The 12,091-nt window shown below is 40.3% G+C and overlaps 2 protein-coding genes across 4 annotated transcripts in view; both read right to left on the reverse strand.

Moving 5' to 3' along the window:
• The window catches only part of LOC124172740 (zinc finger protein 268-like), a 405,740-nt gene that overhangs the window by 254,559 nt on the left and 139,090 nt on the right, over positions 1-12,091 (reverse strand). The window lies entirely within an intron of this gene.
• The window catches only part of LOC124172742, a 126,238-nt gene that overhangs the window by 27,389 nt on the left and 86,758 nt on the right, over positions 1-12,091 (reverse strand). For all 3 annotated transcript variants that reach the window (XM_046552228.1, XM_046552226.1, XM_046552229.1), the window contains exons 5-6: positions 6,247-6,402; positions 5,280-5,465 (exon numbers count right to left, since the gene is read on the reverse strand). In XM_046552228.1, the coding sequence (XP_046408184.1) occupies positions 5,280-5,465; positions 6,247-6,402 (342 nt within the window). The remainder of the gene's footprint in view (positions 1-5,279; positions 5,466-6,246; positions 6,403-12,091) is intronic.

Below are 12,091 nucleotides of genomic sequence, written 5' to 3' on the forward strand. Positions count from 1 at the left end.
CAGTCAGACAGCCAATCACAGAGGAGCTCCCATCCACCCTACAGTACATAAGCGAGGCAGAAACCAACAGCCGACGCCTTCGACCTGACAACGCTGGCGGGATAGCCAGCGAAACTGTTGTCCACAAACAAGCTGACGCGGAAGGAAACCCGGAAGAAATACAGAGATCAAACCATCGCCGCGGAAACCTACGTTCTATCTGCAAAGGTTATTGATTTTATTTGCGAGGGCCATTTTTTTTCAACCAATGATCGCTAAGCAAAGACACCATACAAGCGACAGGCAGGTACTGCGCAGGTAGGGCAACCGCGCATCCTCCGCAACACACGCTCAAGTCATTTCTGACCGTAAGTTGCTAGTTTACGGTTAGTTGCAATCTCATTAACTACACTGCCTCAATTGATTCTCCCGCCAAGTGCGCACTGCGAATGGTCTCATCATTGACTTTCCTCGACTTTAATGCCGATAAAAGAGAATTTTAATGTTAAAGCAGCTGCTCAGTGTGAAACAATACGTACATTCCCATTCAAAACAATAGAAGAGACATACTGACTTCTGGAAGTGTTCTGATCCATGATAATGCTCGTAATCTCAGCACATACAGTGCAGCCTTGATAAAACAAGGCCCCACGGTGATCCAATAAACACTCGCTATAGCGAATTGTCGCTTTACCGGGGGTGGAGCAAAAAACAGCCAATATACCTGTTGCGAACAGTTATACAGGAACAGGAGTGGTGCGGCGACAGATAAATTTATATCCGATAAATGTTAAGTATAAATCCAGACGAAAGGCGATGTTTTTTTTGCATCACTAAAATTCCTTACTCAAACAACGACTAACTATTCAAACAATTTATAAGCGCCGCACTGAATAAAAATCATGCGAAGCATTGTTTTTTGGTCATGGTGTCTGCCATCAAATGCTTTCTATTCACGCAACTCACGGACGTGCGGGTATGCTGCTGTCTGCTTTCTGCCGCCCGAGGAACAAAAGAAAATCAAGCATTCGCGAATGTTAATGCCACAATATTTTCACCAAAATGAACTTCTTATTAATATCGAACGACAGTTTACTCCATAAATTTGAGACTGAGACATGTGAACTTCATTTCTAACAGATTGCAAGAAATTACCGAGATAAGGGACTCTTGGTGAAGGTTTTCCGGCGATCTCTCCGGCAAAACACTCGCTACGGCCAACACCAAGAGGGCCTCGTAAAAACGAATTTTTTAAACATGCTTATTATAGGGTCAATTGACGGTGCATCGGCTATCTCTCGTAATGGCGGGGGTCTCGCAATAGCCCGTACTCGCTTTAACGAGGTTCCTCTGTATTCAGCCCAAATGACTGGAAAGAGATTCGTGCAGTGATTTCGCACGGATGCTGCAAAACCGCTGAGCGACGTCAGAAACTACACTGTCACCGTGTGAACTCAAGCACGGATTATCCGCAACACAGAAAAACCGAAGCCAGATAATCAGGAGTCGGCAGTTTATCTCATTTACTACACTGCGTTATTATTTCTCCCGCCACCGTTTGCACTGCGAAGCGACAGCCAGAGAACTCGCCGAATGGCTTCAGCATTGACTTTCCTAGATCTTTCTGTCGATAAAACAGTATTTGAAAGTTAACACTTTTGAGTGCCGCCCGCTAAATTTTAAAGCCCCACTGAAAAATCCGGCCATTTTTACTGAATTCGCAATTATTTTTAAAAGATTAGCATCAAAAATATATTTATATCAATGTGTATTTCAATGAAAATGGACTTTGTTCTTCTTTATGAATTAGTTGAATAACATTTATTGCTAAATTTTAAATATATATTTTAACAATGAAAACCTACTGTTTTTTTTAAATAAAAAAGTTGTAATAAATGATGTACCGCTATAAAATGCATAATATTTTTTAATTACTTTCAATTTGAACTATTTAAGCCATGGAAATCATAAAAAATCATTGTTCCAAGCATAGCATTCAAAATCCTGGATGGCAAAAAGGGTCACTGCACCCTCAATGAACGGTACTTTCCTCCAAAGAATTTTCACACAAAGTAGGCTGAGATAAGGGTGCTGGTAGCTACAGAGGACTTTTCGTCCTCAAGACATTAAAAGAACTCTTATTCCATCAAGCAGTTGATTTTTGAAATAACAAAACCACTAAGCAGTAAACTGGAAAATTACCACGGGCGAAATGTTATGCCTTCACACAAACAAAGTCAATGAAATAGAAAGACGTAATATTACGTCCATGGCAATCTTCAGAAAGATTAACAGGACGTAATATTACGTTCATGGCACGCAAAGCGTTAAAGCAGCTTCTCAGCAGGAAACACTGCATCCATTCCCATTCAAAACAAAAAAGAGCTTGAATTCTGGAAGTGTTCCGATGACAACGCCTGTCATCTCAGAGCTGATGCAGCCCAACTGCTCCTTGAGCCATTTTAAAGAGACCTTTTTGATCACACGCCATGCTATGCCGATTTAGTGCCGTGCGACTTCTATCTTTATGCTGAAATGAAGATGCGGCTAGGAGGGAAACGTTTTCAAACGGACAATGACCTTCAGGACAAAGGCAACATTCATTGGAAGTCATAGGAGGCAAAACATTCCGTGAAGGAGGTAGAGTAAAGCATGTCCACAGGCACGACCAATTCCTAAATCGCAGAGGCGATTACGTCGAAAGGACACCACAGTGAGCTCAATATTTAGCGATGAAAGAATTTTTAACCAATCACTTTGCCTTCTGTTCATGACCCATCAGAGGTTGAAAAAAACAGCTCTCGTACATCATTCTCATATATTATCGCACTTGAATATAACTAGATAGATATCACTATAAGCTTCTTAAACAGTAAATGATCAAATGCTTTAAGAAAAACATTTGGCTTTATGTTAAAATTGCGGAAGATATAAAGATGTAAAATAATGCATAACTATTGGCAAAGTTTTCCACAATCTGCGTTGCTGGTTGGAAAGGTTAAAAAATTCAAAAAATGAATACTTGTGAATTGCGTTCAATTGATTTGTGAAGTAATAGTACGTGTCATCACTCCTGGATTAAATTTCATGAGTAGTTATCCAGGAAAATTATGCCATGAGTTGTGTTCATGCCACAAGTACGCTCAATATGTAGCAATGAAATAATTTTTAACCAATCAATCTTCTATTACAGAGGCTTCTGCAGTGAGTTAATGGGTGATTGTTTTTCGAGTTAATTCCGCGTCGACTCATATTTTGCAGACGACAGTTTCGGGCACTTTCCAGCAAATCCCGTCTTTGGGTCCAAATGATCTGTAGAGCTGCGATCCTTTAAATATAAGGCTAGTGAGGCGCATGCTGATTTGCTCAGCTTGAATAGGGCGTTTTCCTATTATTTTTGTAATTGCCTAAATCGAAAGATTATTACTCCTGGAGTACGCATTTCACGCTTTTAGGTTTTAAGTGACGATATCTATTTTTCGCGATTAAATGAAAAGTGAAAATTTTCAAGCATGTGAAAACGCGACAGCTAAGTATGAGCGCTGGGAAAACTGTGTGACGTTGTTCTGGTTCCCGCTGTTGCCGTGTGAGGTGACCTTGGGGCGAGGCTTTGAGTGCTGATACGACGCAGGATGCTAGCAGGTAGAAGAGTCCCCTGCTAGCTGGTAGCGCTTGGCTTAAATAAGGATTATTAACACCCTATCAAACGAAGGAAACTTTCCGACCTTGGGCAGTTTTAATAGGTGATTATTAAGACATGTTTCCATGAGCTCTGTGCCTCATGCATGCATTGGTAATCTCAGACGATGTAAAACTCCTATCTACTCGTATAGAAACTAGGTCCTTGTGACGTCACGTGGAGTGGCATCGCATGGGCGCCAATCTGGCCTTTTTCAAATGAGGTTAAAATTGACCATAGATATTAGTCTAAACTGGTATTTCTAAAACCAAATAATTTGTACATTATGAATACACTGATGGTGGGTAAGGAATCGCAATCAATGCCTTTCGTTTTCTTTGATGAAGGAAACTACCCTATTCTTTATGTATAAGGCTATTCAGGCGCAAGCTGATTTGCTTGGTTTGAATTCCATTGTTGGAAGAGCTGTTTGAATGATGAAGATGAAGGATAGCCGTGCTCCCTATTGAAGTTATTTTCATGATTCCCAATTTCTATCACCTCTCTCACCAGCCAAGGGATATATTTATTCTCTCTGGAGACGATTTTTGATTCTTGGAATAGAATGACGAGTCCAGGTTCCGACCACGCGCGCTCCGCAACCGCAGAAAGACGAAAATTTTTCTTTTCGGTTGCCTTAAGATGCTCATTTATTCTGCATTTGAGGGATCTAGACATTTACCCGATGTATGACAGACCACAGGAACACGCTACTTCATACTTTAATAGAGAGGACGGCTATCCTATCGCCTCATCATTCAAACAGCTCTTCCAACTATGGAATTCAAATCAACGGCCGCCTGACTAGTCTTATATACAGTGGAACCTCGTTAAAGCGAGTACGGGCTATAGCGACACCCCCGCTATTATGAGAGATAGCCGATGCACCGTCAATTGACCCTATAATAGGCGTGTTAAAAAATTCGTTTTTACGAGACCCTTTCGGTGTTGGCTCTCGCCATAGCGAGGGTTTCACCGCCGGAAGACTTTCATCAAGACTTCTTAACCTCTGTAATTTCTAGCGATCTGTTAGAAATGAAGTTAATGGAGTGCTCAGTCTGAAATTTATGTGGTAAACTGTCGTTCGATAAATATAATGATTGACGAAACAATGCTTTGTATGATTTTCATTCAGTGCGGCGCTTATAAATTGTTTGAATAGTTAGTCGTTATTTGAGTAAGGAAATTTAGTGATGCAAAAAAACATCGCCTTTCGTCTGGATTTATGCTTACGTTTATCGGATAGATGTTTATCTGTCGCCGCACCACTCCTGTTCCTGTATATCTGTTCGCAACAGGTATATTGGCTATTATTTGCTCCACCTCTGGTAAAGCGACAATTCGCTATAGCGAGTGTTTATTAGTGCACTGTGGAGTGTCGTTATATCGAGGTTGCACTGTATAAAGGATACAGGTCAGCAGATCATTTGGACCCAAAGACGGGATTTGCTGGAACGCACCCGAAACTGTCGTCCGCAAAATATGAGTCAATGCGGAATTAACGCAAAAAACAATCATTGATCAATCTTCTGTTCGTGACCCATTGGGGGTTGAAAAAACACTGCCCTCATCATTCAAATAATTAGTCGATTTAATTTTATCACTCTGAAAAATGGATTACCTCCACCATCTTCGGCCACTGGTGCTGGTGTGGTTGTGGTCTTTTGGTCTCGCCTCCGCTTGAAGCAGTAGTAGACGCAGCAAGCAATGCAGCCCGAGATGACGAGGAACGACACCAGCCCGCCTGCAGCTGCACCAGCATCTTCACCGCCCCTATACACCGTTGTTGAGTAATGCCGTATAAAAGCTGAAAAAGAGAAAAGGGTCAGCGGAGTTGAGACCTCAGAATAGGGTGGTCTCCTATTTTTTTATTGCCTAAATCGAAAGATTATTATTCCTGGAGTTCGTATTATTCGAGTTCTTTTAGATTTTTAAATGACGATATCTATTTTTCGCGATTAAATGAAAAGTGAAAATTTTCAAGCGCACGAAAACGTGATGGCTAAGTATGGATGCTAGGAAAAGCCCATAAGACATCATTCTGGTTCCAGCAGCTTTGTGTGAGGCCACCTTGGTGTAGGACTATGAACACCGCTACGATGCAGGCTGCTATAGGTAGCGCTTGGCTTAAATAAGGATAATTAATACCCTATCTAACGAAGGAAACTTTCCGGCCATAGGCAGTTTTAATAGGTGATTATTAAGACATGTTACCCTGAGCTCTGTGCCTCATGCATGCATTGGTAACCTCAGACGATGTAAAACTCCTATCTACTCATATAGAAACCCTGTGACATCACGTGGGGTGGCATCACATGGGCGCCAATCTGGCCTTTTTCAAATGAGTTTAAAATTGACCATTAACATTCGTCTAGACTGCGATTTCTACAGGCAAATAATTTGTATGTTATGAATATACTAATGGTGGGTAACGAATTGCAATCAATGCCTTTCGTTTTCTTTGATGAAGGAAACTATGTAGGTACCCTATTCTCCATTTATCCAAGTTTTCACTGGATACCCTGAAAGGTGCTCTTTACAGATAAAACATTGATAACATGGGCATAGTGGATTTTATCATACGTTACCTGTTATGTTTGAATTTTTGGCATTGGTGCAGTTTGTCTCGTCTATACAATCTCCAAACGGGCAATTGACGATTCCGTCGTCAACTAGTTCACCGGATATGCACAGGCCGTAACCACAGTGGAAAAGACCCTCAGGAACTCTGCGCCCGTCACATTCTGCAAAAAATAATTATTATCATCAACTAGGGGGGTGGGGGGGTGTAGATGCAACTAATACCGGGGTGTGTGGGGGTATGGAATACCCACCTGGGTAAGCGGTAAAAATGGTTCAAAATTGTGAGTTTTATGGCTTTCTGAGGGATATTTCATTAATCCTTACACTATTCTATTAGTAATATCAACCCAATTAAGTAAAATGGATTAAACTTTTGAATTTTTCTAGGCTCTGGGGGTTTTTTATCCCTCAAACCCCCCCCCCCCCCTCGCTGTGCCACTGGGGATATGAGAAAAGTGGAGATTAAGATATCTGGAAATTACGAAATAAAACTTTGTAAGGTACACCATATTTTAATTATGGGCACGACCCAGGTTTTTGTGACTTGGTTACATCGTCAGGTGTACGAGCAAACAAGTTACAAAACCGGATTTCGTAACCAAGCCGATCCGCGTTTCATAACCAAGTTACGAAACCCGGGTCGTGCCCATAATTAAGTAACATTGAACCTTACAAAGTTTCTTAATTTTCAATATGGAGAGGTTTCACAAAGTAAAGCCCTAAGTTAACAGTTATATTAAGATACCTACAAAATGTCTAGAAGTTATCACAAGATATTGGCTGAAGACTTTAAATGTATTTTGTGCTGTATAAGTCCTTTTTTCTCATATGTGCAATATTTATTATTTAAATATTGATTGGATGAACCAAAGCAATGCAATGCACGTGTGTTTTCATAATTAAGATCTATTGCCTAATAGTTAGGGAAGAATTTTAAATTTCCTGCTTATTCTATGGTGGTATTTTGTTAGGAATTGTACATTTGCTATTCGGTTTAGATACACAGTGAGTCCTCGTTCTACGTCACCCCGTTTAACGTCATTTCGCATTAACGTCACGAAAATTTTGAGACCCTCATTCGTTTATCGCACCTTCGATTCGCGATAACGTCAAGTCTTTTAAATTTCGCGCCAGAAAAAATGCGAAGCGGCAGGCGTTGCAGGTTGTTCGTTTTGTGGGCGGTAAGTGTGTTTATTGTTAATTGCGATTACGGTTTTTGCAAATTTTCTGCAAAATGAATTCTTAGGTAGGTGCGCAAGGTTTTACTTGACATAATGGTTTTCAGGAACCTAAAAAGTGATTTCAAGAAATTTTTCCGCGTAGAACTCAAGAGTTTTTGTCGTCACTTTTTTCGCCGTGTTCACAATAATTTTGGCTCCTGTAACTGCGACGATGTTTCAGCGATGATGATGCCCAGGCAACACTCGCCCGGGAGACCACCATAGCGAAGTCGAAAAGCAAATGCTGGAAGATACAAAAATGGAGAAGGATTTACGTCACTGCTGCTATTGTCGTCGATGAAGACAGGAACTCGTATTTATGCCATAGTTTGGCATTCCCATCGTAAAAATGCCCCAGATATGATACGCTAAAATTTTTTCGCGTAGGAATTATGAGGTCTTGGAGCCGATATTCACTTTTAACATTGTTTCTTATGTTTCGATTAATGTCATTTCGTTTATCGTCACATTTTTCAGGAACGGTACATGACGTTAAATGAGGACTCACTGTAGAGTGGTCGAGGACTTAGTGGTTTTGTGGCAGTACCTACTGCTGATTTCATTTATCCACCAAATTTCCACGTGGCCTCCACGTTGATTCTGTGACCAAAACGCAGTGGTATCCACATTATATTTCCACTCAATCTCCACCCTAATTTCCGCATGGGTTCCACGTTGATTCCACCACCCATTTCTCAACGGGTAGATGATCCGGTGATTTTCCTACCACCTTCATCGAGAGTTAAAAAACCTGTTAGAAATGAAGTTAACATTGAGTGCTCAACCTCAAATTCATGCGGTAAACTGTCGTTCGATACATGTGCAGAGATGCAGACTTACAAAAAATATTTGGGGGCCCAAATCTTGCCCCGGGAAATCTTATAAGTAGTGAGTTTTAAGTTTTTAAAGCATTTTATAAGATTCATATGATCAACATTAGAACCCTCATAACTCGAATCTTGATATCTGGACACTCCAGGGAAAATCGACAACCCTGACACATTTTTTCCTCACACCCATAACGAATTTTTATAGGGGGCTCGGGCCCCCTTAGGCCCCTATGGAGTCGGCGCCACTATATATGTGTAGTTCAGTATGGTGAAAATATTGGGGAATTAACATTTGCTCGGTCTTATTTTGTTCCCAGGGTGGCATAAAGCAGTTGACAGCATTCCCGTGCGTCCGTGAGTCGATTCAAATTTTTTTCAAGGCAATTTCAAATTTTTCCATAAAATCTAATTTAAGCCCTTTGTCAATACAATGAAAAATATCTATGTCACAATTGCTAAAATGGTTATTCAGGCATGAACGATTAGCAAAACAAGATTTTCCATCACTGTACAGCGAGTCCTCGTTTAACGTCACTTACCGTTCCTGAAAAATGTGACGATAAACGAAATGACGTTAATCGAAGCATAATATTCCATAAAAAACAATGTAAAAGTGAATATCGGCTCCTGGACCTCACAATTCCTACATGAAAAAATTTTAGCGTATCATATCTGGGGCATTTTTTATGATGGGAATGCCAAACTATGGCATAAATACGAGTCCCGATCTTCATTGACGACAATAGCAGCAGTGACGTAAATCCTTCTCCATTTTCGTATCTTCCAGCATTTGCTTTTTAGCTTCGCTATGGGGTGCGGTCCAATGAATGCTACTTTCGCTACCAAACGCTACAGATGGAAGTGCTCCTGAGCTCTGGTCGATAGGCACTACGTTCGCTACGAGAATTTCTTTTCGGATCGGTCAGGAGTGAAATCAAAATGGCAGAAATGAACGAGGGCGGGCAAACTGGGATTATGAAATCGAAGAGATGGTTTTAATTGCGAATTGAGGCGGGCGGGCATTGCCTGGGCATCATCATCGCTGAAACATCGTCACAGTAACAGGAACCAAAATTATTGTGAACATTGTTCTCTTGGACATTTTTGTGGAAATGTCTCTAATGCTAAAATTTGCTAAAACCATAATCGCAATTAACAATATACACACCGCCTTACACTTTGCAACGCTTGCCACTTTGCCATTTTTCTCGCGCGAAATTTAAAAGACTTGACATTATCGCAAAGCGAAGGTGCGATAAACGAATGACGATCTCAAAATTTTCGTGACGTTATCGCGAAATGACGTTAAATGGGGTGACGTAGAACGAGGACTCACCGTATATAAAACTTCTTCAGCGTTCCTTCACTCTGTCTTTAAACCTTCCAATAGCCCGGATGGACTTTGTAATGATGTTTTATGTTGTACTGACTCACCTTTGTTAAAGTTAAGCTTTCCCATGAGGTCAAAACCCTTCACTCACGCCCCTCTTGTTGCGTGTCATTTGGTTTTGGCCTTCACTCATTTGTTCGCATAAACTGTTTCCCCCTTCCATTCCCCTCACTCCAATTCCATATGCCTCCCCCACCTCCTACCTTGGCCTGGGTATTAATACCGAGAGAGTTTTTTGTTGGATTACCTTGAAAATGACACCATGTGTGTGCACCATGGTCGGTTAAGGGTTAAATAAAAAAATGTGGATATTGCCATTTGTTAGTTTTCTTGGATATTACACAATTACTTATACCACTTCTTTTTTGCAGAGCGCGACCCGGGTTTCAATGAATTATCATCATCTTCAGGTGCAAATTATGATTTGTTTATCTTATTATTGTTACCTAGTTACTTGATGAATTTTAAAATGGAGGCCAATAGAGGGGAAAAAGATGGGTAGAGATATTCATTAATAAGAGTACTGTACTGACTTTCAATAATTTTTAAAATTTCTAAAAGCTCCCTGGAATCCAGTTCACGGCAGTCATTGCAAAATTTTTAAATACAGTGGAACTTGGTTAGTACGTTTCTGAAGGGACCACAAAAAATGAACGTACTAACCAGGAAAACGTACTTACGAGGAAAGTAAATAATAGCAGTCGGGGTTATTGCAATCAGTGAAAAAGTCGTCATAATTACAATTACTATCGGTAGTTCTCATAGGATCGCCTTCCTGAAATCTTTTCATATTTAAAATCAATAAAATGAGCACTAAATTGAAAAACAATACCATGTGAATAACAATCGCAATGTTTATTACATTTCCCTAAGACAATTACATGAAAACGGCGTCAATCTCCCGTGATTTATTCTATATGAATATATATAGAAAGAGGACAAGTGAAGCTAAGTAATTTCTTCTTTCTCACAGAGTACTCTGAGAATATAACGAAAACCTGAGTATGTGAATTGGTTGTTTTTAAACATCATAAAAATTGGGCAAAAACTTTATTGATCTTAAAGTACGGCAACTGCCGTTCACATTCGCTTCTAGAATGATACCATATCGATTGTTAAATCGATCGATATATCGAACAATAACACACAAAACCATTAGAATACAACATCATTATATATTATGCAAGAAGATTTTTATATTGCACAGTTGAAATTCACTTAAAAAATTTGTCTATTGTCGTCTGCTTTTTATTTCTCGTGCCGAGATCAAGTATTTTGACGCTAAGCTTCGCGTGGAGATCCAGAGCATCGTCTGCTCCCGCAACAGTAGTCAAGTAATGACGCACGTACTCCATTGCCTCGACTGCTTTAGATAAAGTTGGGATTGGACATGACTCATTTCCTTCCTCAGCATCATCTTCATCACTTCCATCTTCGTTTTCTTTCAACTCCTGTTCGTGAATTTCATCGATTGTCATGGTTTGGCAAACAGTGAGATCATCATCACACTCGCAATACTCATTGAAATTCACCTCTCCAGCAATCTGACGCCACTCTTCTTGGGGAAAAGGAGTAATTTCTGCTTCTTCTATTGTGTGATCATCTAATTCGCACTCTAAACGATTAAATCCCGCAGCTTTGAAACAATTGGTGATATTTTCTGTGGCTACGGAATCCCATGCATGTTTGACGAAGTGCATGGCATGGATAACATCTATCTTCCGCTCAGCTGATTGAAGGTTTGTCAGCCTCTTTTGCACAAGTAATTTTCTGTATTTTTGCTTGAAACATCGGATGATGCCTTGGTCAAGGGGCTGAAGGTGACTTGTCGTATTTGCAGGAAAGAATTCCACCCGAATGTTCCTGAGGTAACTGGTATCGATGGGATGAGCAGCGCATTGATCGATAAAAAGTAAAATCTTTCTATTTTTTCCTCCTATTTTGGCGTCAAACCCACGCAAAAAGTCTTCGAAAATAGAGGTCGTCATCCACGCTGACGGGTTAGCTTTATATTGACAGGGGAATGTTCGAACGTTCTTGAAACACCTTGGGTTTTTCGATTTTCCAATAACAAGGGGCATCAGCTTGTCAGTCCCACTCGCATTGCAGCACAACAAAACTGTCAGTCTCTCTTTGTTTAATTTTCCTCCGTGGCATTTTTCTCCTTTAAATGCATACGTTCGATCTGGCAATAAATTAAAAAATAAACCACTCTCATCGGCATTGTAAATGTCATTTGGGCTGTAACCTTCTAGTAACTTTGGCAGGTTTCTATTTTTCCACGTTTCAACGACATCAAGATTGACATTGGCTGCCTCACCTCGCACACATCGGTAAACTAATCCATGTCTCTTTTTAAAACCATCGATCCAGCCATTAGAAGCATGGAAATTTTCAATGCCCATTTTCA

Source organism: Ischnura elegans (genome assembly GCF_921293095.1).
Source record: "Ischnura elegans chromosome 13 unlocalized genomic scaffold, ioIscEleg1.1 SUPER_13_unloc_2, whole genome shotgun sequence".
NCBI lineage: Eukaryota > Metazoa > Arthropoda > Insecta > Odonata > Coenagrionidae > Ischnura > Ischnura elegans.